The sequence below is a fragment of the Gymnoscopelus microlampas genome, assembly GCF_963454915.1.
Source record: "Gymnoscopelus microlampas genome assembly, chromosome: 11".
Classification (NCBI taxonomy): domain Eukaryota; kingdom Metazoa; phylum Chordata; class Actinopteri; order Myctophiformes; family Myctophidae; genus Gymnoscopelus; species Gymnoscopelus microlampas.
In genome coordinates, this window is record NC_139948.1 from 15,059,196 (window position 1) to 15,086,480 (window position 27,285).

Genomic DNA, 27,285 nt, shown 5'->3' on the forward strand with positions numbered 1-27,285 from the left:
ATTATGCCAGCATAATAATATAATATAGCATGCCATACCAGTGGTGTAAAGTAACTAAGTACATTTACTCAAGTACTGTACTTAAGTACACTTTTGAGGTATGTTTTACTTTACTTGAGTATTTCCAATTTTCAATACTTTTACTTCTACTCCACTACATCTCAGAACCAAATATTGTACAAATATTGTGCTCCACTACAATTATTTGAAGACTTTACTAGTTACTTTGCAGATTTTGATTATTATTACAAAACATACATTAATTGCTTCAGCCCCATACATTTCGGCCATTTGAAAATAGCAGATCTACAAGCTCACAATGCGTTGCATCGCGACGCGTTGTGAGCTTGTAGATCTGCTAGTTTCAAAAGATTGTTATACATTTGAAAACTTGTGAAATGGGACATTCTGCATAATGAGTACTTTCTACTTTTGCATTTTGATGCCAAAACCTTTGTACTTTTACTCAAGTAAATTTTGAATTCTGGGCTTTTACTTTAACAGAGTATTTCTACATAGCAGTGTTGATACTTTTACTTAATTAAAATTCGAGTACTTCTCCCACCACTGTGCCATTACATACATACATACACCACCATGAGTAAACGATGTGTCAGTTAGAACATCCTGCCACTAGAGGGCAGTGCTGTTAATACTGTGAGCCTCATGACAAACCTTCGGCCCTCTTGACTCTACAACATCTTTGAGGCGGCACTTGAACTTTGACCCTTGGACAACCTTCATGCTGCTCATCTTACATGAGAAAAACGCCGCATTCTCATCATAGTCGATGCTATACGTTATTATAAATGGTAAGATCTGTATGTTCCTAAATACCGTTATGTTCATGTTCTCCTTGACAAAGACGTTAGGTGACATAAGGACACTATGGTGGACTAGTTCACATGGTAGTGCTGTGTTTACTCTCCTTATGTAACGTGCCTGCATGTAATGTCATGTACTAATGTCATGTCAAGTATAAGTAACGTTAATGTGTAATAACTACTGTCCTGGATTATTCAGGACAACAGTATAGCTTGTTAATGGAACAGAGAAGATCATTGTAATAAGTGTCACCACCTGACACACCTGCTGTGGTGTTAAGTAACTAAGTACATTTACTCAAGTGCTGAGCTCAAGTGAAATTTTGAGGTGTTTTTTACTTTACAGGAGTATTTCCAGTTTTCAGATCTTTTACTTCTACTCCACTACATTTTAGAGAGAAAATATTGTGCTTTTACTCACACTGTGTGTGTGTGTGTGTGTGTGTGTGTGTGTGTGTGTGTGTGTGTGTGTGTGTGTGTGTGTGTGTGTGTGTGTGTGTGTGTGTGTGTGTGTGATACATGAAGACTGGTCACCTGACCTTAATGTTAAAATGGCTATTTCCCACAAAAATGTAAAGTAGGCTATATATGTTTGATCATGCAGGGTACATCATGGTCAGACCTAAATGTACCCTTCAACAGCTATGCCCATGTTATATTGGTTATTCACAGCTTGGTTTCGTAGCAATTCTTGTAGTAGAATGTTTGTAGAAATATGAAATATCAAGCATGTTCAGACATGCAAAAGTGTCACTTTTCAGCTACAGTCACCTTTTTGAACCCAAATAGGGCAATTGTGTGACACCTGACCCGAAAGAAAAAATGTTGTCACCTTTTTCACCTCGGGGCTGTTTGCATGCCTGCATGTTGTTCAATGACGTATTTGTCATTTGTCAGTGGAATCATAATGCAGTGGTTCTCTCAAAATGTACATTTATTTATTTTGACCCCCATAACTGAGAGACTGGTTCTGTAATTAAAGACCTGTAGCCTTAGGGTTCAACTTCATCTGGAACCCCCTCAAAGAAACGTTAGGATCCATGGACCCCAGTTTGAGAACCACTGTTATAATGTAACAATGTTTCCTTTATATTATAACATTTCCTTTTGGTTGTATATATCAGTGGTCCTCAACCAGTGGTCCTTGAGGGGGTTCCAGGGGGTCCCCAGACAAATTAATAGTTAGGAACCAAATTGGACCTTGTGTGTCCGTAACTCTGAGAGTGTACAAATGGAGCCAAAGTGTATTTGTACACTCTCAGAGTTAAATGAACACTAATGATGATACTACTGTGTAGATTGGGACCCCCAAGAAATCAAACTGGTTGAGTCCCTGGCATATCTTTTCAAAGGGGGGTCCCTGGGCTAATATGTGTCAATTTGGGGGTCCTTGACGCAAAAAAAGGTTGAAATCCACTGATGTATATATGACTGCATTGAATTCTTTGCGCAAGTGAAAAGAATGACACAGAGAAAGGGGATGAATTGACACGCATCATTCAAACTCTTGTGAATATTTAACTCTGAGAGGGTATGAAATATAACCAAATGGACCCTTGTGTGGTTCCATTTGTGGAAGTTAAGTTACTTTTGGAAAAGTGAGTGTAAATAGCCATGTTGCTTCATAATGAAGATCTACTTACTAACCAACAGTGTTTTTCTCATGCAGGCGAAATACTTGGTTCAGATCGTTGTAATGGGGGCGCAGGTGGTGGGCCGGGCGTTTGCTAAAGCCTTAAGACAAGAATATGCAGGTAAGGGTCCATGTCAGTGTGAAACTTAAGGCTTTGGTTCTCAAAGTGGGGTCCGGGGACCCCCAGGGGTCCTTGAGGGAGTTCCAGGGGGTCCCCAGCTAAATGATGGATACCAAATGGACCCTTATGGGTCTGTAACTCTGACAGTGTACAAATGGAACCAAATGGACCCGTTCGGGTCCATTTGGTTTCATTTGTACACTCTCAGAGTTAAATTAACATTGATTTTACAATATGAATTGGGGTCCCAGAGATAGAAATGCCATTAGATGGGGGTCCGTAGCCCTAATGCATGTCAAACTAGGGGGTCCTTGAAATTAAAATGGTGGCGAATCACTGCTAGAGCCGTAAAAATCTTCTCTTATGGGGGTCCCTGGCATATCTTTTCAAATGGGGGTCCACAGGCTAATAAGTGTCAATTTGGGGGTCCTTGACACGAAACACTTTGAGAACCACTGCCTTACGTTTTATAACACATTGATGCTCTATAACAGCGGTTCCACCAAAAGTTTATAAGATATCAGCTTTATTGTCTTTATTGTTAGTTAGAACATGTCTGAAACAACCTCAAACCTCACATTTAGTCTCCCATCTCTCCAGCTTTTTAGTAAACATAAAAAACCTTTTCAACCAATCAGGAGAGAGACCTTTTGAAATTAGACGTGATGAAACAAAATAACACCAACACCAGGGTCTAAATGGAGGAGTTGGGAGAATACCTTCAACCACTGCAGATGTACTCGTTATGTTGTATATTAACAGCTGATTGGTTGAAATAATGTGTCATTCTGTAAAATACGTGACGCAATGCAGCTTCAGTGTTTGTTTTTATGTCGTTTGCAACATTGTGTTGCTGCCATCTTGGCCAGAGCTCCCTCGAAAAAGACTAACTTCTAACGTCCATGAGAATAACCTGGTTGAATAAAGGTTCTAATAATTCAAATCTGCTTTGGCGTGTCATAAAGTAAAGCATTTAATAGTCTGCCGTGTGTTCAACCACCAGCCAGTCAAGCAGCAGCGCAGGCCAGGGGCCGCTCGGGGCAGCAGTCCGCTGCGGTGTCCAGCATCTCTGGGATGAGCCTCCAAGAGGCCCAGCAGATCCTCAACATCACAGCTCTCACCCCGGAGGAGATCCAGCAGGTATGCGCGCGCGCGCACACACACACACACGCACACACACACACACACACACACACACCCGTAGTCTGCACAAGCACCTTGATCTAAAAGTGTTATTCTTAGTAGCACGCCGGTGCCTTTCTCCAAAAATAGCTGATCTACAAGCTCACCACGCGTTGTACAGTAGTGTGATGTGTTGTGAGCTTGTAGATCCGCTATTTTTGGTGCACAACACCGGCATGCAACCAAAGTATAACTCAGGCTTAACCCATTAAGACCTGAGGCGATTCTTTTAAAAAAATCGAAATCCTAACAGTTTTTTGAAAGAAAAAAAATATATATACCATAATTTTTCAAAAATAGCAGATCTACAAGCTCATAGCGCGGCACTCGGTGCCGCGCTATGAGCTTGTATATCTGCTATTTTTGAATAGCCAAAGAAATCCAAAGTGACACGGATGCGTTCCAGGACTTAATGGGTTAAAGTAAATGATACGACCGTGAGCCAGTGATATTTCATAGAATTGCTCTGTTTACTGTTTTGGATTTATGCATATTGTGAATGAATTTGGTCGTTTGGCGTGAAGACAGTGGCTGCGTTTACATGGACAGGTTTATTCCACTTCAATTCGGAATGAATGCTCATTCAGAATAGAATTGCTCATGTAAACGCATCGGTATGGCCATACCGGTCTGATCCGAATGAAATTTCATTCGGGTTTGAAGGGCTGGTATATACCGATAGAATCGGGCTACATTGCCCATGTAAACGCACTGGTATCAGACTGGTATACATTTGTTCTTTTGCGCATGTGTCATTGGCTAGCGCGGTGCTTCTGGGTGGGGGGGGGGGAGAGGCGCAAGCCATGTGGAGTCTGGCGCTCCAAGCCCAAGTCGCAGACGCGCGTAGTTCTCCGCCGACCGGCTCCTCCTCCGGGTCAGCAGCAAATATAACAGGAGCTGATTTTGCTGCATTAAACTCATCAATAGCAGACCAATGGCCGTAGCCAGGATGCGGTGTGCTTCCATTATCAAACCTTCTCTCTACCTTCTCTCTCTTAACTTGTTTTATTGTCTCTCTTCTCTTCTTCCTCATTTACCTATATAGCTGGCAGCTTTGATTGAGCGTGAGCTGTGGCTTGTTATTATTTCTCTCTGGCAGCCGTGACTTAGGCCTTGGCTACACGTACATGGATCTTTTACTAAACGGATATTTTAGTCCTCCGTTTTTAAAAAGAATCCCTGGCCACATGACAAAGATAAACAAAAATCCCTGTCCACACGTAGACGCAGAAACGCATCGATCAACTGCATGTTTCAATTTTATATCAGATTTTATATTTACATTGATTTTATAATTATATATATGAGGGGCCAAATACAATAGCTGCATTATTTTAATAGCATACGTGAACAGCATACGTGAACATAAACGAAAACAACATTATTAGGGCTCAGCTGCAGCGCAAACAGTAGCCATGGTTCACATGACGCTGTCGAGTCTCTGGTTTATATTCAGATTTCAAATATAAAGTGCTTACCCCTGAGCCATGGATGTTACAAGGCAATCCGGACCGTGATAAGTACCCGTATCTCCCGTATTGTTCAATAAAAAGCATTTTAATCCCATCGCCAGCCATTTTCTTTTTCTGTTCTTTTATTTTGGTAATGTATCAGAGTGCAATACACCTTCCAACCATTGGTGTCGCATGGTTGAAAGCATCGGAGAAAATTTGGAGAAAATGGCCGACGATCGGATTAAAATGCTTTTTATTGAACAATACGGGAGATACGGGTACTTATCGTGGTCCGGATCGCCTTGTAACGTCAGGGGTAAGCACTTTATATTTGAAATCTGAACGTTTATGTACATGTGAGAGTTGGCAATGTAAAAACATCGAACACCACTATAAAGCAGGGACTCTCGGCACCGGGGCGATTGTGTTTTAGGACGACAGACCCCACATTCAATCTGTGTGCGCGCCGTGTGTTCTACTTGGCGCAGAGAAAGAGGGTTTTCGTCACACAGTGAATGAGCTACTTTTCCCACCACTGTCTTATTATTAAGTATGACATTATTTAGCCATAAAAGAGCGTGCCTTGTTTCATAGACTGTAAGTGTTGCTCTCTCTCTCTCTTCATTTATTATTATAATGACCATGAGCGGTCCGGTTTATGTATTATTGTACTATTTATTTATTATAATGACCATGTGCAAATGCGCGATGACGTCATCGTTTCTCAAAATCTCCGGATTACATGTCCACACAGATCCACTGAAACGCATGTTTTGGAAAACCTTCACTTATTTATCCGTTTACAAAAATATCCGTTTTAGCGGCCAAAAACACTGTTTGCGTGTGGCTGAAAGGCCCAAACGCACACAAAAATGTGCGTTTAGAAAAAGATCCATGTACGTGTAGCCAAAATTGTTATTATTCATTACCAAGGCTGCCAGAGGTAAATAATACATATGTTTACCTGTCAAACACCCCCGCCCCCTCCCCCTCCCCCCGTCCCCAACCCGGCCCGAAGCACTCTGCGCATGACCAGAGTTCTATTCCGAATGAATGCTTTGCTCATGTAAACGATTGAGGAACAGGAATACTTTTATTCAGGTGCCATGTAAACAGTTGGGTATACATTTCTATTCGGAATGAGTTCATTCTGAATGAATAAATATTGTGCATGTAAACGCACCCATTGTGAAGCTTCACTAACTACCTGTATAACATCTGTCCACAGAACTATGAACACCTGTTCAAAGTCAACGACAAGGCAGTGGGCGGCTCATTTTATCTCCAGTCAAAGGTAAGAATGGCATGTGCACATTTGTACTGTTGTGTTACTGTAGTGATCTATGGAAAAGAAGTGCATGTGTACATGTACAGTACTGTGTAGGCCTACATGTGTGATGATACAGTACCCAACGTCATGTGATATTTACCACGCAAAACAAGTGCAACAAAGTAACTAGGGCACCAGGTAGACATCAAACCTACAGTAGGATGTATCTATATAACATACCTAGCACCTGTGGACATGCAAACAGCATACATCTATCTATAAAATGTACATACATTAGCATATGTGAACGAGTGACCAACCTAAATCTGGATAACGTAACTAGAATCGTAAATAGTCAACAGGTAGGTTCTTTGTCTTTGTAATGACGAATGATGGTGTGTGGTGTATTTGCAGGTTATGGTGTGTGTGTGTGTGTGTGTGAATGAATGAATGAATGAATGAATGAATGAATGAATGTTTTATTTCCGTGTCCGGACAATTTCTTGACCCATCCCTCATGGGATTATCAGACACATCAATTTTAAACTAAAAAACAAAACAAAGTTACAGACATTCCAGTGTACACCCAACCAGCAACTCATAATACAGCCTGATTTGATACAAACCACATACAGTACATACATTTATATATACCTGCATATAGAATACATACATATTTATAAAGGAATTCATCTATTATAAGTCACCCTTCTCCTTCTATCCCACGCTTTATAAAGATATTCTGAAAAAGCAAAAATATGAAGAAAAAGAAATTCAATTAAGGCACCATTCTCATAATCTATCAAGTTTAGATCAGGGGTGTGGACTTTTTTAAACAATATATCTCTCAAGTCATCATACAAGGGACAAAATAAAATAAAATGTATTTCATTCTCCACCTCATTCAAATCACAATATTCACAAATTCTATCCTCCTCAGCTACGCCTCTATATCTTCCCGTTTCAATATGTAATGGCAGAATGCCACACCTTATCTGCGCACAAAGTGACCTCCGACTTTTTGCCAAATTATACAAAACGTAATTTTCACATTTAAAATCTTTTTTTACAAGACAATAGGTTCTTAATTTTGGCTTTTGCCAAATTTCTTCAGACCAGCTTTGTATGTATTTTTCACGGATTCTGTTTTTAAACTCCTCAATATTCACAGTTTGTCTTTGGAGATAATGGTCTTCCAGACCACATGCACTCAATACCTCGAAGATCTCAGAGGCCCATTCCCCTTCTCCGGACAGATCCCAATAAAAAATTTGACTAGCCACCCTATTGGATGGCAGACACAGCAACCTGTTCCAGAGACTCACCATGCTGGCCTTCCATCTAATTTCACAGGAGTCCCACCCCATATCTCCATTAAATGCTGCAATTGGCGCATACTTATGTAGTCCCAAAAAGAATCGAATAGCCCGGTTCTGGACACGTTCATTTAACTGAAACCTTTTGTACCCCCAAACCCCCGAAATATAGTCTAAAATGGGACATACACATGTGTGATACAATTTAGAGTATGTAAGATAGCCCATGTCCTTCAACGTTTTGGTTTTGCCAATGAGGCCTCCCAATGCCCTACCGGCAGAATCTGCTAGGGCAGATACACCGTGAAGAAAGGACATGTTTTCATCTAGAAACAAACCAAGGTACTTGTACTTATCTGTAAACTCCAGTTGTTTATCACCCACACTAAACTTGAAGCTACTTCTTTCTGTACCTGGGTTTCTGAAATGCATTACTTGTGTTTTCTTTTGATTAATACACATTCTCCACTTCTTACACCATTCATTAACACAAGTCAACATTTTTTGTAAATCCTCTTCACTTTCTGAGAGTAAAATAATATCATCAGCATACATCAATATATCTACAAATACTTGACCACATGTAACCCCTTTCTCCAGTTGTTTTACCTGTCTGGCCAAATCATTAATAAAAATGATGTGTGTGTGTGTGTGGTGTATTTGATTGATTTGAATTGATTGAATGTTTTATTAGGCAAAAGAATGTAAAACAACACAGTTACATTTATAATGCTTTTGTCTAAAAGGTCCGGCCAAAAAGGTCCGGCCAAAAAAGTCCTTGCGGGCTTGTTTCCGTTGGGGTCCTTGAATTAATTTCATAGACATATAGTAGCAACCAAACAGTTAAAAAATCAACAAAGAATACAGAGGAAAATATATATACCATTATGTACAAGAAAGGCATGAGAAAATCAAAAATTATATGCACAAAAAAAGCATTAGAAAATAAAATAAAAAGTATGTACAAAAAAAAGGGGGGGAGGGGGGGGGGTCGTCTGTCTACAGGGAAACTGGTACTAGCTCCTCTTTAGGCCTCCAGAAAGATGAGTTTTTAGGGCTGTTTTGAATGAGCCCAGCGAACTGCATTTTTTGAGGGATGGGGTTAGACTATTCCATTCCTTGGTGGCTGCAGGTTGTAATGACAGCATTGTGTCTTGTGTGCTTCCAGGTGGTGCGGGCTAAGGAGCGTCTGGACGAGGAGATCAGCATTCAGGCACAGGACAGTCAGCAGAAAGCGCGAAATACGGAAACATGAAGAACGATGCTCGGCCAACCCTTCCCGTCCCCATCCTCTGTAAATTATGACCTCAATAAAAACCCTTATCTTTTTCTCTATACTCTCTGACTCTGTGGTCATGTTTGAGTGTCTTGTGAAACTCGATGAGGTGATTTTTTTCTGTCCATCTGCAGGTAATTCCCAGCCTGTTACGGCGTCGAAGTTAAGAACCATAGCTAAATTGAACCCTGTTTTAACACACAGGGACCTGGAAACGGTCATCCATGCTTTTTATAACCTCTCGGTTGGACTATTGCAACTCTATGTATCATGGGCTGACTCAGTCCACTCTCTCTCTCTCGTCTGCAGATGGTCCAAAATTCAGCTGCCAGACTCTTGACTGGAGCTAGGAAGCGAGAGAGCATATTACCCCGGTTCTGGCCTAACGGCACTGGCTACCAGTGAAACATTGTGTTGATTTTAAAAACTTTACTTAGTGTTTTTAAAGCCTTAAACGGACTCGCGCCACAGTACATCTCTGATCTGGTTTCTACACCTCCCGCCCCCAGGGTACTGATCTTCCCAAATACTCCTTGCCGTTCCTCCAACAAGACTTAAAACTAAAGGTGACCAGGTATTTTCTGTTGTTGCCCCCACACTCTGGAACAATCTTCCACTGCACATTAAGTCCAGCTCCATTGAAAGGTTTAAATCCACCCTAAAAGCCCACCTCTTTTCCATTGCCTTCAGGTCAGTCTGAAGGCAATGAACTTATGGCCTATGTTGGTCATTGAATGTATTTTTTGTATTGCTTTTATGTTCTTTTAATTATGCTGTTTTTCTATGAAGTATTGCTTTTGTTTCTTTTACTATTTTTTACTATTTACTATTTAGGTCGTTATGATGCTATTGTGAATGGAAAGCACTTTGGGTCAACATCTGTTCTTTTTAAATGTGCTATACAAATAAAGGTACTTGACTTGACTAAGAGCAGAAACAATGACATCCAGTTGTGCTGATCCACTTCCCATGTGCATTTATGTCCTAGACCCTACTAGTCTAGGACACATAAATCCAACTATCGATTATGTTTTTGATTACGTGTTTTTGTAGGGTTTGTTTTACAAAAAGAAAAAAATTAATTCATTGATATATATTTGTAATATATCAATGAATGAATTCAAAACTAGAAAAGTGTGCTCCTCAGAGCACAGGTCTCCGCCAGGCCGGGTTTTCTACCCAGGGCCCTTTGGAAGCCAGTCATAGCTAATTGGAATGGGGTCTGACTCATACATCTTGATCACATGACCGTAGTGTGTTTTGAAGAAACACATATGGCAGATAATGTAATCTGGCACAGATAAACAGCGAATCCAGGGGGGCAGGGTGTCCCCAGTGTCATGGCTGGCTCAAATCCATGACAAATAAGGGAAGGAATATCAGGTGTAAAATAAATAACAAATGATTATTAAAGAATGAACCTAACATAACTACAATATGATGGCATACATGGATATATATATATATATATACACACACACACACACACACACAAGCTCAACAACCTGTTGAGCTTGTAAATCGGATATTTTCAAATAGCCTATGTATAAACTAGGGCTAAAGTGGTTAATGCATATGATTTATAATGTAATAATTTATATCTGAAAAAGTGCAAAGTAACTAGTAAATAAAGTTTTTCAAATAATTGTAGTGGAGTGAAAGTACAATATTTTCCTCTGAGATGCAGTGGAGTAGAAGTAAAAGTATTGCAATTTGTAAATACTCCAGTAAAGTGAAAATACCTCAACATTTTACTTAAGTACAGTACTTGAGTAAATGTACTTAGTTACTTCACACCACTGGCCACGGGGCACCCACTTTGAGAAACCCTGCCCTGGGAGGTAGTTAGTTATTGCTCCACACAGGGAGGGAGGGGCGGACTTTATAAGTCCTCCAATTGTCCCCCCCCCCCCCCCCCACACACACACACACACAGACAGACAGACAGACAGACAGACACACACACAGTTTGTTACAGGCTCTGCAATGTATGGAAGTAAAAGATCAAAATAAACAACTCATAATGTAACATTACTCTACATGAACATTGAGTAGAGTTGTCAGTGTTTACCAGAGTGGTGAAAGCTGCTATAAACACGCTTGTGACAAGACATTTTCTCCATCTGACCAAACAGAGGTGAGTTTCTGCAGGTGACTTAGCTTAGCCAATTAGCGGCTTAGCATTAAAGGAATTGATGGAATGTGTGTTTAATTTCATTTTATTTTAATTTAATTTATTTTACTTGGTAAAGCAACAACTAGTCAGGATGAAGCATTGTTGTGCTGTGTGGTGTGATGTGAACATGTCATGTTGTATTGTTGTTGCTGTGTTTGATTGTGATGCTAAGACAGGCTATGCAGGCCTAGTTAGTGGTATAAAGTAACTAAGTACATGTACTCAAGTACTGTACAATTTTGAGGAGCTTTTACTTTACTGGAGTATTTTAAATTTCCAATACTTCTACTCCACTACATCCCAGAGACAAGTATTTTACTCCACTACAATTATTTGAAAACTTTGGTTACTAGTTACTTTGTAGATTTTGATTATTATTACAAAACATACCACTTCAGCCCTATAGCCTGCCCTACTGTATATACAGTAGTTAGGCTATTTGAAAATAGCCGATCTACAAACTCACAACGCGTCACATCGTAACGCTTGTGCATAATGTTGAGTACTTTTACTTTTGGTACTTTAAGTATATTTTGATGCCAATACTTTTGTACTTTGAAGTATTCTGAAGTAAAAGACTTCGAATACCAGACTTGTACTTGTAATAGAGTATTTCAAAATTGCTGTATTGGTACTTTTACTCAAGTATCAGTAAGTATCATCAGGATCCTGGATGGCTTGGTTCCAGGCTTAATAATTTATAAAAAAATGTTTAAAAATGTCTTAAATCTCCATGGGAAAAATTAATGGGTTTTCTATCTGTGACACCACAAAATGGCCGCCACTGCTATGCCCTATAAGTGTATACAGGGTATTTGCACATTTATAAAGTTTACAATTTAATGACTTTTAATACTAAATTGGCCAAATGGTCAAATATTATGTAAGAAAGAGGCAAACATTGTGAAAATAGCCGATCTACAAGCTCTACGTATACTAGGCTGTATATTGTGACAGGATACAGTATACATATACTAGGTAGGCTGTGTATGTTGTGACAGGATACAGTATACGTATATGTGGCTCTCGGTTACTTGAATTTTTCTTTCTTTCATTCAGATACTCAAGGCTGGCAGAGGTGTTGGAGGGGACACACCCCCCTCCCCCTCCTCTTCATTATAAGCGTGGACTATGAAGACAGGCCATCAGTGGAGGAGGGGAGCAAGAACTGGGCTTCACTACTACAACTAGGAGGTCTAGATGACTCCCTAACCCTTTTTTTATTTTATAAACACACACACACACACACACACACACACACACAAACACACCCCCCACACACACCCACCCACCCATACACCCCCACACACATACGTAAATGCCCAGAAGACTGAGGTTCTCACCTACAGTGTAACACCTTCCCAGACCATCCACCTCTAATAAAGTACTGGTGAAGCTAACCAGAGAGATGTAAAGTACTGGTGAAGCCAACCTGATGTATGGAGAATGAAGATGATGGGAGACGCCTGCTGGAAGGCTCATCCGATGATCCGAGGATGCCCTGCCCTAGAGATGGAGATCTGGAGATCTCTCTCTATCCATGGGTTTGTCTGCATGGTGGATTCCTCCGAAGACTTGGTCCGAACGGCCGAAGACCTCGTCCTTCTCGGGGGTTTCCCCTGAAGACGGCTGATGAAGACGACTCAAAGTAGGAACCTCTTTAGGGCTGTCACGATTATGACATATTAATTGTTGCTCAAATAATTGCGATTAACTAGGCCAAATTAATTAATTATTGCGTCGTACATTGAGCATTGTAACATTATTAATACAAATGTGTCTGTCTTCGTAAACAAAAGGTGCACGGGTCAGATATGAGAAATAATTTGCGTAATTCAATAACTTTATACTTTAAAAAAAACATGAATAATGGAAATAGCAGTCTGCTATTTCCACTATTTTTGAAAATGTTTGAAAACATATGAACAATGTCTTCAACATGGAAATGATTATGCCGATTATCTGAAAAAATATTGCGATTATCTCAAATACTTGCGATCAGGTGATTATGTAATAATTGTGACACACCTACAGTAACTTTTCCTTTTCCTTTGCTGGATGCTGCTTCTGCTGCTGCAGTTTGTGTTGTATGATGTTTTTGTTGTATGCTGTTGATGCTGTACGTGTCATGTGCTGATGTTGTTCAAGATGTAGCTCTGTTGCTGTCAGAGCTTTTATAAACACAAACACACCCCACACACACACACACACACCCACCCACCCATACACCCCCACACACATAGCTACCCCACGCTACCCCACGCTCTGTTGCTGTAGCTCTGTTGCTGTTGGGGCCCGGTGTGGCAGTGAAACATGTTCAGTGACTGTTGGTTTGTGGCTATGGAATTGAAGGCTGATCTACACTATCAGGTCGGTTGTGTTGTGACTGTTATTGGAAGTGTGTGCGCGTGTGTGTGTGTGTGTGTGTGTGTGTGTGTGTGTGTGTGTGTGTGTGTGTGTGTGTGTGTGTGTGTGTGTGTGTGTGTGTGTGTGTGTGTGTGTGTGTGTGTGTGTGATAGAGAGAATTTGCATTACATTTTTTTTAGACATAGTCCTCTGTAAATCCGAAAAGGTCACTTTTTGGTAGGTACAACAGAGCACTCCTGCAAACTGTGGAAGCCATTTTTAGCCAATCAGGATGGAATATGAAAAATCTGAAAGACCCGTTTCGTTTAATGACTATAGAGATACTGTGTAGCAAATTGCGTGATGTTTGAACAAAATCTGTAGGAGTACTATCAAATGTGTTTTGCAAAAAGCGTCCTCCTGGTGGCGCTATAACAGGCCCATGTGAAAGATGTGGGGCAGAGGTTCTGAATTGGCATCCAGGGAGTGTGTGTGCACATATTCGCTGCAATCAAGCCAACAGTGCCGGAGATTAGCTGTACACAGACAGACAGAATGACACACGGACACACGGACGGACAGGGTGCAAAACATACTCTCTAGAATAAAAGAAAAACTAAAATAACAGAGATGCTCATAGGCCTGCGTCCTGCGTCTCTGACGCACCATATTGAAAAAGGACGCATTCACGGCACCCTCGTTGCGTCCATGGGACGCACTACAATTTAGCGGAAATTACCGCGGATTTGAAGGCCATCCGTGGATTTCAAAGCCGTCCGCGGATTACAAGGCATAGTGCAGGAAACAAGAAAAATCTCGGTAAAACACCGCCGTATGGAGAAGTATTCTCACTCTGTCTCAGGGCATTGCGAGCTGCTGCTAGAGGGAGAGAGAGTGAAAGTGCTGCGCAACTTACAGCCCAACTTCAAAGCAAGTTAACGATGGCTCGTTGACCCCAATTTGACCACTAGGCAATCAACACTGAACAGCACTCATTAATGGCAGCTGTGATTCTTGTGTCTGTCCGTGCAGCCAGATATCAAATAATTCCCTGTAGAACAGGGGTCTTCAGTGTTTTCAGGCCAAGGACCCCCTAGTTGAGAGAGAGATGAAGCAGGGACCCCCTCTATATTGTATAAAATTGTGTTTCAGATAAACTTTTGCTGCTCTTTTTTCCCTTTACACACCTATAACTCCAAAAATAGCCGATCTACAAGCTCACAAGTGTGAGCTTGTAGATCTGCTATTTTTGGCTAAAGTTCTCCTCAGAAAAGGGATGCTAGGATTCAAGTGGTTAATGTAAAAAAAAAATCAAGTACTACAAGTACTAGTTGTCGGATTTGGAATTGTGTACTTTTCTTTCAGATACATGTTCTACATGAATATAACCATATAAGATGAAACACGAGTTAAACGCTGTGCATTTTTGTGGGACCCATAAAATGTCCCTGGGACCCATCTAAAAGACCACCCTTGCATCCCAGGACCCATTGCATTGAAAACCTAGCAACATCACTGAAATAAGATGAAAACTAGAAAAAGTGCTCCTCGGAGCACAGGTCTCCGCCAGGTCAGGTAGGTTATTGTGGCCTCCTGGTGGCGCTATAATAGGCCAATGTGAAAAGGTGGCCATTTCTTCTTAGGCCTTGCACGGCAATCGGACACTGCATTCATGATTTGAGGCATTTTGTTCAAAACAATTGTTTTGCTAAATTAGACCTGCTGGTGGCGCTATAACAGGCCAATGTTAAAAGGGTGGCATTTGCTCCTCAACATAGTGTGAATGTGCGTGCAAAGTTTGACCGCAATCGGATGCTGCGTTCATGATTTGCGGCATTTTGTTCAAAACAAGCCATTACTGCAAACTTTAGATGTACATTTTAACCAATCAGGATGGAATATGAAAAATCAAACACATCCGTCTTGATCACATGACTATAGAGATCATGTGTACCGATTTGCGTGAAATGTGGATAAAATCAGCAGGAGCAATATAAAAAAAATGTTTTACATAAGTCGGCCTCCTGGTGGCGCTATAAAAGGCAGATGTGAAAAATGCAGGGCAAGGGTTTTTCCTTGACCTCTAGGGAGTGCGCTTACAAAGTTTTACACAGATCGGTGCAGTTATAAGTAAAAACACGAATCGGCCTGTTATAGCGCCACCATGAGGCTGATTTGAACATTTTCAATTGGCATTTCTTCCTCGGCATAGTGGAAATGTACGTGCAAAATTTCAAGGTAATTGCATGCTGTGTTCATGATTTGAGGCATTTTGTTCAAAACGGAGCACTCCTGCAAACTTTGGAAGCCATTTTTAGCCAATCAGGATGGAACATGAAAAATCTGAAAGATCTGTTTCGTTTAATGACTATAGAGATACTGTGTACCGATTTGCGGGATATTTGGACAAAATCTGTAGGAGTACTGTCAAAAAATATGTTTTGCACAAATCGGCCTCCTGGTGGCGCTATAAAAGACCCATGTGAAAAAATGTGGGCAGAGGTTCTTCTGTGGCATCCAGGGAATGTGTGTGCACAGTTTCACTGCGAGCAAGCCAACGGTGCCAGAGATTAGCTGTACACAGACAGAATGACACACGGACGGACACACGGACGGACGGACAGGGGGCAAAACATACTCTCTCAATGATAATAATTGATGCTTTATAATACACTAAATAGATTAGTCAGAGATATAATTATAGAACCACTTTAAGACCTATGAACCACTTTAAGACCTATTTTATACCTTGTTTTACAAAAAGCTACAGTACAAGTCGATTATTGTATTGAAATAAATAATTTTAAGTCTATTAACTGCCCTATATCCTAGACATGACATAATGTGAAGAACCTACAGTAAACATAGTGATGGTGCTGGTTCTATATTCAGGTGTAGTGTTACATGACCCCCACAGGGTGGCGCTGTGGGGTCATGAGTGCCACACTTCAGGCATATTCACATGCATATTTAGTAAAGAGTTGAAACTGAAAGCAGAACGCACACCTTGTATCAAATGCAACTTTATTAAACATTTTTGTTTCTTGTTTCATTGACATTATTATCAATATCGTAATAAAATTCCTCTAAAACAGGAGAACGCCGCTATGTTGTACCAATTGGAGACTTTACAACTCTAGAGTTCAGCATGTTCAACCACAGAACATGATGCCAGGAAAAAAATATATATATTCATATAATCATTTTCATATACTGTATAGCTTCTATATTTCACCTATAATAAAAGGCACTTGGAAAACTTAAAATACTGACATTAGAATATCTCACAAATGTGCAAAAACATAACTTGGAACAGGCCTCACGTGGCCATCGTCTTAACATTAACCCTTTGTGGCACCCCTGTGGCACTTGAATCAATGGCACCCCTCGGAAGTGACAATGACCTCTAGCTAGCTAATAACACAATTCCTGTGCCCTGGATTTGGATCGTGCGCCATTACGCGCACTATGATTCTCATTCTCGCTCCCCACTAGCATTAAGCGTTAAGTGTTGATATTAGTATTACTCTGAACCCTCCAGGAGCTGGTACCGCTTTAGGATCGTGTGATAGATTTAGATAGAAAACAACACGTTTGAAAAGATTGAGACATATATGGCTGTATCAACAGTGAATATTCCTACAATAGGCTCTATGCACAGCAGCCATATTGGAAAGAAATTGGGCCGCCTCTTACTTACTTCACATGTGTTACCAATGATGCTAATCAAGGTTGTGTTCCAAACAGGGTGCTGATATTGTATGTTGGCTCACTGTAAACAGTAAACACCAGTGGGTCTCAAAAGGTCCAGGGACCCTCATGGTTCCTTGAGGGGATTCCAAATGGCCCCTTACGGGTATGTAACTCTGAGAGTGTACAAATGGAACCAAATGGACCCTTACGGGTCTATTTGGTTCCATTTGTGCACTCTCAGAGTTATGGGGGCCCTTTAAATTGAAATGTTTGAGAACCACTGTGCTAAATGGAACAGAGCCTTAATTAGTACCATTGGTAACACCTGTGAAGGAAGTAAGGAAGCAGCCCAATGTCTTTCCAATATGGCTGCTGTGCATAGAGCCTATTGCTCTTGGTCCCCGACAACGATCAGCAAATTCATATTTTTTTACACTGAAGATGATTATAGTAGATTTTGAACTTGACATCCTCCCTGTCTGTATGATCCAGAAATGGGGGAACAAAAGTGCAGTTCATTACAGACCGGAGCCCAAAGGGTTAATGGATCAAACAGCTTATTTTAATATCGAAGGTTGTGGATCCTGGAGGGATCCGTGTCATTTTATGTTTTGTCAGCTTTCTCCAGCCATAGCAGACCTTCCACCGACAGTGGAGAATAGATACAGGCGGACAGGGAGAGAGAGAGAGAGAGAGGGAGGGAGAGAGGCTGAGGAGAGGACAGTCGTGTCTGTGGGTTTCACTGTTGCCACGGAAACGCCAGGCTAGTCCAATTAACACCTGTTTTCTGACGACATCTCGTGCAAGGATGGTCCACTCACATCGAGGGGACTCTTGGCAGTGCCCAGCCCAGTGGGGGAAAACCCCAGAACATTGGCCACCAAACACTGCGTGTGTGTGTGTGTGTGTGTGTGTGTGTGTGTTTGTGTGTGTGATAAGAATGAATTAAGAATTACTGAGACAGAAACTCAAGTATGCCTTTAAATTCTCCTCACGAAAAGAGAGAGAGGGAGAGAGAGAGCGAGCGGGTGGGTCACCCCAGAACGGGCGCTGTAACTCAACCTGACCCGTGGGAGGTTAGATTTTGTTTCTTTGTTTGGCATCTGTGTTTGTGTGTTTTTCCCTCATCTCTGGTAAAAAGATTTGTGGCCGTGGAGAGAAAGAGAGAGAGAGAGGGAGAGGGAGGAGGGTAGAGCCTTTTGGTTTAATCTATAAAAAAAAACCCAGAGGGCAGACAGAGTTCAGTGGCCTAGTTTTCCTGCTGGCTGGCATGCATGTGTGAGCCCGCTGCCACGGCGGGCCTGGAGCGCCCAGTGACTTCAGAGACGAGAGGCCCGCTGGCTGCGTCGCTGGCCAGATGGAAGACCACAGCAATTCCTCTGCCGTCCCCCTTCTTCTGCTCAGAACCCCCCCCCCCCTTCAACTGTCCTTGTCCCCCTGTCCTTTCATTTATTCTTCCTCTATTGTCTTTGACCAGCACAGTAAAATCCTCTCTGGGCGCGGGTACATTTTTTGGGGTCGTTTTTTTTTTTTACCCATTAAGACCTGGAACGCATCTGTGTCATTTTTAGATTTGAGCTAAAAAGCATTATTTTACACTTTGGCTATTTTTGAAAAAATGTGAAAATGTGTGCAAATCTTTGAATATATATATTCTTCTAAAGCGAACATTTGAACTCAAATCTTTGCTTCTGGGGGGTCCCTGGAACAAAACATTTTCAGATGGGGTCGGCGGCCAAATACTTATAATTTTGGGGGTCCTTGACATGAAAAAGTTTGAGCACCACTGATATAGATCTTTTTTTTGGGGGGGGGGGTGGAAGACATTTTGTTGAATCGGCTTCAGGTCTTAATGGGTTAAACTGTCAGGGTTAAACTAACGCCGAGGATTAATTGGTCCATTTTTACACTGAGTTAAACCCTACATACTTTGTCATACGACTACTAGCGAAATAGTCTACATTACAAGCTCATGTAATGCATTGTTGTGAGCTTGTAGACCTGCTATTTCCGTTATGCCTATAATGACATGCCCAAAATAGGGGCACCAGGGTGAACGGGGTTAAATTAACACTGAGGATTTTACTGTGTGGCTTTGACTCACTCTCTCCCAAGGCCACTTGCCATTTTTACAAATGTTGGTTGTTGTTATTTCTCAATGTGTTTTGCAGTGCGAGTCCTGCCCTATCACAGATAGTACAGTGGGTCTCAAAGTGAGGTCCAGGGACCCTCAGGGTTCCTCGAAGGGGGTTCTAAATGGACCCTTACAGCTCTGTAACTGAGAGTTGTGAGTGTCCTTGAAGTGAAACTGGTCTAGTGTCTGGACGGTGATCAACAAGTCTAGTCACTTTAAATGGCAGCATGTCTGAGGCATACACTCTTTCATTAGAGCCCAGCTAAACCCCACTGAACCTGAAGTGTTCCTCTGTATATTAGATCTAGTGTTTGATTGTCATTGAGGAAGCGCGTCCCGCCAGACCGCCTCCCAAAAACGCCCTCCACCGTTTCTCTTTGAGCTCCCTGAACGGTTCCTCGGCCTCGGGTCAGGAGAAAGCTGAGTTACAAAAAGCAGCCGCCGCATGAAACATGAAATCTAAAACCGTCTTCAACATCACAAGAAAAATGTTTCGTCTTAACAACAGCAAAACAACGACGACAGACAAAAACAAAAATCAGCATTAACTGTGATTATTCACAGGAATGCGGGTCATGGAATGAAACGTAAGACCCCTCAACTGGGAACGGGGAGAGGAGAGGTGGAGGGGTGGGAGAGAGGAAGGGGTGTGTATCAGTCTCTTGAGGGAATGTTCCTTGTGTTAAGATGAATCTTCTTCTTAAGCCCCCCCACCCCACTTTTCACCTCTCCTCCGTGGGGTACCCCAGTAGAACACGGTGCAGTCAAACATTGTACTGTATACATGCATTGCATGATCCATCTGTGGCAACAAGCTTGGAATGACGCCATAGCGATTAGCGAAGCTGACAAGTGGAAAGTGGAACGAGCAAGAACGGCTTCTAAACAACCACACCTGGCAGTGACATTTCATTTAAAAAAAAAACATGAAGAGAATATCGTGTGTGTGTGTGTGTGTGTGTGTGTGTGCTAAGTGCATGTTGACTGCTTAATCAAACCACGAGAAGAAGCTAAATGAGTGAGTTTATTTTTTTCTTCCTCTGGACCGAGACAGAAGCGAGGCAGTGTTTACTAGCGTCCTAATCATTCCAGCTGTACATGGCATTGCGCGCATCCCACCCCTGCTGCGGGGCACCGATACACACACATCCCACTTTTACCCCCGTCAGGAGTCTGTTTTTTTTTTTTTTGGCACAACTGGGGGACGGCTGAACTCGAGACAAAAACGTCCAGCCCGCGGTGAGAGGCCCCCGTCAGGGGTTCGACTGGACGACCACCTGTTTTTCACAGCTGCTTTTGTGGCCGGTCACCTCAGATACAAGACACTAGTGTTCATCACAACAGAAGCCCTTTCATACACAAACTGGGCTGTGTTGATTCAATTACCGTAAGAGAGTCGGACAATCTTGGGAGTTAAACAGGACTAGTTCTGTGTGGAGAAAGTGGGACGTTGGGGTGTATCGTGCCGCCAGTAGGGGGTGCCGACGACGCTATATGAAAACGAATAAGAAGTGCCGATTGGTCATTGCCAGGTGATACTACACCATTTGTCTGTGCTGAGACCGAACACTGCTCTGTGCCCTCATTTCAAGCCCCCCTAGTCTGCATGCAACCAAACACACTCTAGTGATTTGTGCCGGTCAATGTTTGCCATGCCCCCCCCTGAAGAAAAAAAAAGGGGGACAGATTGTCCAAGGTGCTCTCTCCAGGTTTCTGTTACGCTGGGGAAGCAGTGAGGTTAGCAGCAAGTTGTGAGGTTTAAAAACTATAGCCAGTTTACACGATTAAGTAAGTAACTAGTATGTATTGCTTGACTGCCTCAGAGTGGACTTTATGCACTTCAGGATAGCACTTGCCAACACCAGTGGTTCTCAAGCTTTTTAATTTCAAGCTCGCTATGCATTGGGCCACAGACTCCCATTAACACAGGGGTCTTCAACAGGGGGTCCGGGACCCCTAGGGGGTCCTCAGAGTTACTACAGGGGGTCCGCCAAATCTGTGTGTGATATGATTTTTTTTTTTTTTACATTAACCACTTGAACCCTCCTCAGAATCCCTTTTCTGAGGAGAACCAAAAATAGCCGATCTACAAGCTCACAACGCCTCGCGCTGCGAGGCGTTGTGAGCTTGTACATTGGCTATTTTTGGCAGAGTTATAGGTGTAGAGGGGAAAAAGAGCAGCAAAAGTTTAATCTGAAACACAATTTTATACAATATAGAGGGGGGTCCCTGCTTCATCTCTCTCTCAGCTAGGGGGTCCGTGGCCTGAAAACGTTGAAGACCCCTGCATTAACACATGACAGACTGGTATGGGTCCATTTGGTTCCTAAACCATCAATCATTTCGCTGGGGACCCCCTGGGACACCGTGGGAAGCTAGCAAGCGCGAACCTATCCCCCATAAAGCCCAATCTGAGCCAGTGTTATGTCACTTGCTTTCATACAGCAAGTTTGTCTGAATCACATTCATCACAGGAGCCTGTGTGAAATAGTCCATATAGCTTTAGAAGCGACAGTGGAAAGTTCCCCCTTACCGCGGTGCTGCTGGCCTAGGCGCGCGAGTGCGTCATTCTGTTTCATAGTGTGTCTATCTCGCTGCTAGGCCACAGGCACGCTGTCAATGAGAAACAGTCTTATAAATACATATTAATGAGCCAGGGCTTCAGTGAGAACACAGAGCAGAGGCTGCGGAGCCAGCCGATTAGAACGGAGCGAAGAATATAAACATAAAACGTTCAAAAAGAATACAGAGGAGGCCAGAGTCAGGCCTATGTGATAGAAACACCTAGCTTACATGTTCCTGAAAGGTCTCAGTCGCCGTATCGTTCCCGACAAAAAAGAGGCATGTGTTGTATGTATATCTTGTGAGGTGTTAAAGTTATCTATTGTTTAGTTTGTCTGAGGGTTTGATCGGTTTCTTTATTTTTTTACCCCCCCCAGCCTGTCACACAAAATGTGTGGGCCTGGGTTTGATTGTGCGAGCCAACCTTTTCTCACCTTTAACCCCACCCCCCGTACCCATACTATGGCGTTCTCCCTCCCGCCCCCCTCCCCCCCCCTGAGCCCCTCTGGAATGTCTGCGTGAGAGTGCATGCGTCTGTGTGTGTGTGTGTGTGTGCGTGTGTGTGCGCGTGCGCGCATCAGTTGACCACAGCCGGCTTAAGCACCACAGCGCCCGGAGGGATGACCACCCAGGACAGCGGGTCGTGATGAGACCCCGCCGTGGAGAGGTTCAGCACCCTCCCGGACACCTCGTCCTCGCCCCCCTCCTCGCCCCGCCCCCTCCCCTTAATGCCTTGCCAGGCTCTGCTGCGCTCCGCCCCCCCTCCCAGCACCGGCACCATGGACAGGCCCAGGCCCTGCAGGGCCGAGGACGAGAAGGAGGACTTGGCCAGGCCGAGCGGGGAGCCGTGATGAAAGGACAGGATGGAGGCCGCCTGAGGGGAGCCGGGGCAGCCGCCCAGCGCGCTGAGGTCCAGGGGCCGAGGGCTGATGGGGGACAGGCCCTGCAGGGCGGCGTGGTGGCTTCCCAGGAGGGCGGCGGCCGCCGCTGCCCCCCCCGGGATGATGATGTGGTGGGCCCCGCTCACGTAGGAGGACAACTCCGACTCCTTCCCCATGATGCAGCCGGGCACTACTAGCCCCCCGGGCTGACCCCCCACTCCCTTCTGCAGGGAGACCGCTCCTCCTCCGCCCGGGGAGCCCTGCTCCTGGGCCACGAAGTGGCCGTGGGCCTTGATGTGTTTGCGGAGCGAGCTGGGGTCGGTGTAGCGCTTCAGGCAGCCGGCCATCTTGCAGTAGTAGGGCTTGTCCACGTAGTGCGTGCGCGTGTGCTTGAAGCGGTCGCTGGAGTTGGAGTAGCGCTTGTTGCAGCCCTCGTAGGGGCAAATGTAGGGCTTTTCACCTGGGGCAAAGAGGGAAAAGAAATCGGTCACTTCTTTTTGAGAAAAAACTCATGTTGCTATGTCAGTGGTTCTCAAACTTTTTCATGTCAAGGACCCCAAAATGTATTCGGTCGCGGACCCCCATCTCAATGTTTTTTGTTCCAGGGACCCCCCAGCAGCAAAGATTTCAGTTAAAAATGTTCGCTTTAAAAAACGATATATTCGAAGATTTGCACAAATGTTCTTGATTTTTCAAAAATAGCAGATCTACAAGCTCATAGCGCGGCACTCGGTGCCGCGCTATGAGCTTGTAGATCTGCTATTTTTGAATAGCCAAAGTGTAAAATAATGCTTTTTTAGCTCAAATCTAAAAGTGACACAGATGCGTTCCAGGCCGAATGGGTTAAACCGTTTTTTTTTTATTACCATTGACCACACCATCAAGTAAAAACCTGAGAAATTGATCATATTTAACACACTTTCAGCTAAACAGAGGAGTTGAATGAATGCATGATGTGCCCATATTAGAAACCGTCTATGGGCGTCGCTCCGCCCACTGACCTGTGTGTGAGCGGTTGTGTATCTTCAGGTTCTCCAGGCGGGAGAAGCTCTTGTTACAGGTGGGACAGCGGTGGGGTTTCTCGTTAGTGTGAGTGCGGATGTGGATGAGCATCTTGTACCTGCAGACACACACACACACACACACAGTCAATCAGAACTCACACAATATTACACTTATGACTGAATCACATTGTAGAATCACAATCAACTTTATGGTCACGTCACACGATTTCCAGGTGTAATTTGGGTGGGTGAAATGTCCTTTTTTGTGCAAGCCCTCAATATTTGCAGTTACAAGAAAGTGTTAGCATAGAGAAAGAAATAATAAAGAACAAAGAACGAGTTGATTAACCCATTAAGACCTGAGGTTCCGATTCTACAAAATGTCTTCTAAAATCCTAACAGTTTTTTGAAAAAACTAATGTTGCTATGTCAGTGGTTCTCAAACATTTTCATGTCAAGGACCCCAACATTTATATTGTATTTGGCGGTGGAACCCCCATCTCAAAATATTTTGTTCCAGTTACCCCCAGAAGCAAAGATTTGAGTTACAAATGTTCGCTTTAAGAAAAAAAAAATCTAATATTTGCACAGATTTTCTCGATTTTTCAAAAATAGAAGATCTACAAGCTGTATATCTGCTATTTTTGAATTGGCCAAAGTCTAAAATAATGCTTTTTAGCGTTGCGTTCCCGGTCTTAAAGGGTTAACAGGAAAGCACAGTCAAATCAAATACATAATGTCCAATTACATAAGGTGCATGATTAAAAAAAGAAAAAAAATAGCAATGGATAAATAGCATGTATTGTCATGTATCTGTCACAGGTAGATTGGCATTCCAGGTAGAATGGAAGTGGAGCGCTTGTTTTTAGGCTCGGTGCGGGGCTGCGATGCCAGGAGGACGGCGACGAGGACAACATGGATGTACATACATACCAGCTTCAGTGGCGCACTTCGATAATCATTAGACTCCCCATCCACTACCAGTGGAAGTCTGGGTTTGACTGCCGCTTGGGACATTACTTTTTCAAACAACCGCGGACTACTTTTTTTCGCCGATAAAGTATAGTTTTGGTCGTCGCGGGCACTCGCGCCTGGAGGCGCTCGGGCGCGACTTCCTCAGCCTCAAGGTCTGCTGATTCGAATCAGCGCCGTTCGAGTTATGTACCGATAGGGACAGAATCGTAAATGATGTTGTGGGGACTGCATTTGCCCCTCTATGGTTTGCCCCATTGAACTGCCACTCGCTGCACTAACATAGCCCGCCAGCCCGCCCCCTCAGGCTCGCCCCCTTGTGCGCGCGCGCATGCGTGTGTGCGCGCATGCATGTGTGCGTGCTCGTTTGTGTTGTGCGCGTGTGTGGTGTGGGACTGGCTTTTATTGCCCTCTAGCGTTGGTTCTACAGAAATGCCTGGTGGGCGGACGGGCGGTGAAAATAAGCGCTTCTTTTCCATTCTACCTGGAATACCAATCTACCTGTAACATATCCATTGAAGGCAGAGAATGCTTCTTGTGCAGGTGGCAAACATATCCAGCAGATGAAGAAGATCATCGCACTCACCTGGCATTGAAGCCCCTCCCTTTGCGGGCGCAGCCCTCCCAGTGGCAGCAGTACCCAGAATCCTTCTCAGGCTTGACGTGGAAGTCGTTGACGTGATCCACCAGGTCCTGAAGCGAGTCGAAGAGCAGATGACACTGCGGGAGAGAGAAGAGAAGAGAGAATGAGACGCATTGTGAGCTTGTAGATCGGCTATTTTCAAACATTTTCATACTTTTACTACAGCGTCCTGTCAAAGGGAACCGCGCCGTTCACTCGTCACCGGGCCTCACCTTCCTCCAATGGCAGGCCAGCTGTTCGTCCGCCGACAGGTCAGGGGAGGCCCGCTTGTCGCCTCCGCCGGCCTGGCCAATGAACATGGAGGAGTGCAGGTGGAGTCCCGCCCCCGCTCCAATCGGCACGAAGAACTGAAAGGCCTGCGAGGAGGCTCCGCCCTCCACGTAGCGGATGTGTGAGTCCTGGAGGGAGGAGGGGATCGAGGTTATCCGTCAGCTTGTAGATCAGCTATTTTTTTTTACAATTCTTGACTTTAAATGTCTTTTTTTTAGAAGATTTTTGCCTCAGACTTGGCCAAAATATACACGCCAGGTTGAAAGGTTGAATGATTTCTTGACTCACACATGCGCGCGAGCACACACACACACACACACACACACACACACACACACACACACACACACACACACACACACACACACACACACACCAGTTGTGCCGAACAATCTCAAATTAAAATAACCCAGAAAAAAAATATTCTTTTTTAAAGACTCCGTTCTCCGTTCTCTACACTGGCTCCCCGTAGCAGCTCGGATCCAGTTTAAAACCCTGGTGCTAGCCTATAGGGCAGTGAAAGGAACAGCTCCTTCCTACCTCCGGGCTATGGTTGATGCCTACACCCCTGCCCGACCACTTCGGTCTGCCACCTCGGGGCGACTGATTGCCTCGTCACTCAGGGGTCCTTCTGGTCGATCGACACGGTCACGACTTTTTTCTGTTCTGGCCCCACAGTGGTGGAATGAACTTCCCACTGATGTCAGGACAGCAGAGTCACTGCCCATCTTTCGCCGCAGGCTGAAAACCCACCTCTTCAGGAAACACTACCCTTCCTCTTTGTCTGGCTTACTTGTTAACTAGTTGTACGAACTCTTGTTTTAGTTTTGTATTGTTTTATTGGATCTTGTTTAGTCGATTCACTTATTTGTCTGAGCTCGTGCTCATTTGATTTTGCTATTTTGTCTCATCTGTTTAGGAAAGTAGGTAGCTGATATATTGCACTTTTACCTTAGCGCTAGGTATACTCTTGGTTGCTTGTTTTTTGCAGGAAATGCACTTAAGACTTCTGGTGATTAGTAGTTTTCGTTCCCTACCTATGTTGAATACACTTATTGTAAGTCGCTTTGGATAAAAGCGTCTGCTAAATGAATGTAATGTAATGTAATGTAAAAAGACATTTTTGGGCCTTTTTTCTGTCTTTATTGATATATAGTAGACAGGAAACGGGAAGAGAGAGATGGGGAGTGACACGCAGGCAGCAAAGGTCGTCCGGGCCTGTATTACTATACTTGTGAGGACATCAATAATTTAGGATGATGATTCTATGAATGTCACTTTAATATATTATTTGGGGTGAAAAAGGCAGATCTACAAAAGATGAGATGTGAGCTTGTAGATCTGTTATTTTCGGTGCATGACAATTTAAGGATGACTTAAGTACAATTGTGAGGTATTTTTACTTTACTGGAGTATTTCCAATTATCAGTGCTTTTACTTGCTTCTACTCCACTACATCTCAAAGGCAAATATTGTACTTTTACTCCACTACAATTATTTGAAAACTTTAGTTACTAGTTACTTTGCA

General features: G+C 43.3%; 2 protein-coding genes across 2 annotated transcripts in view; one reads left to right on the forward strand and one right to left on the reverse strand.

Annotated features, from left to right (window-relative positions):
• Positions 1-696: 696 nt before the first annotated feature.
• pam16 (presequence translocase associated motor 16) lies at positions 697-9,137 on the forward strand. The gene is made up of 5 exons (XM_084071517.1): positions 697-812; positions 2,494-2,578; positions 3,582-3,718; positions 6,443-6,508; positions 8,969-9,137. The coding sequence occupies exons 1-5, from the start codon at positions 810-812 to the stop codon at positions 9,053-9,055; spliced, it is 378 nt and encodes a 125-aa protein (XP_083927643.1). The 5' UTR covers positions 697-809; the 3' UTR covers positions 9,056-9,137.
• Positions 9,138-22,498: 13,361 nt separating this feature from the next.
• The window catches only part of glis2b (GLIS family zinc finger 2b), a 41,114-nt gene continuing 36,327 nt past the window's right edge, over positions 22,499-27,285 (reverse strand). The window contains exons 4-7 of the mRNA XM_084071516.1: positions 25,700-25,885; positions 25,431-25,564; positions 23,870-23,988; positions 22,499-23,328 (exon numbers count right to left, since the gene is read on the reverse strand). Of these exons, the coding sequence (XP_083927642.1) occupies positions 22,565-23,328; positions 23,870-23,988; positions 25,431-25,564; positions 25,700-25,885 (1,203 nt within the window). The 3' untranslated portion in view covers positions 22,499-22,564. The remainder of the gene's footprint in view (positions 23,329-23,869; positions 23,989-25,430; positions 25,565-25,699; positions 25,886-27,285) is intronic.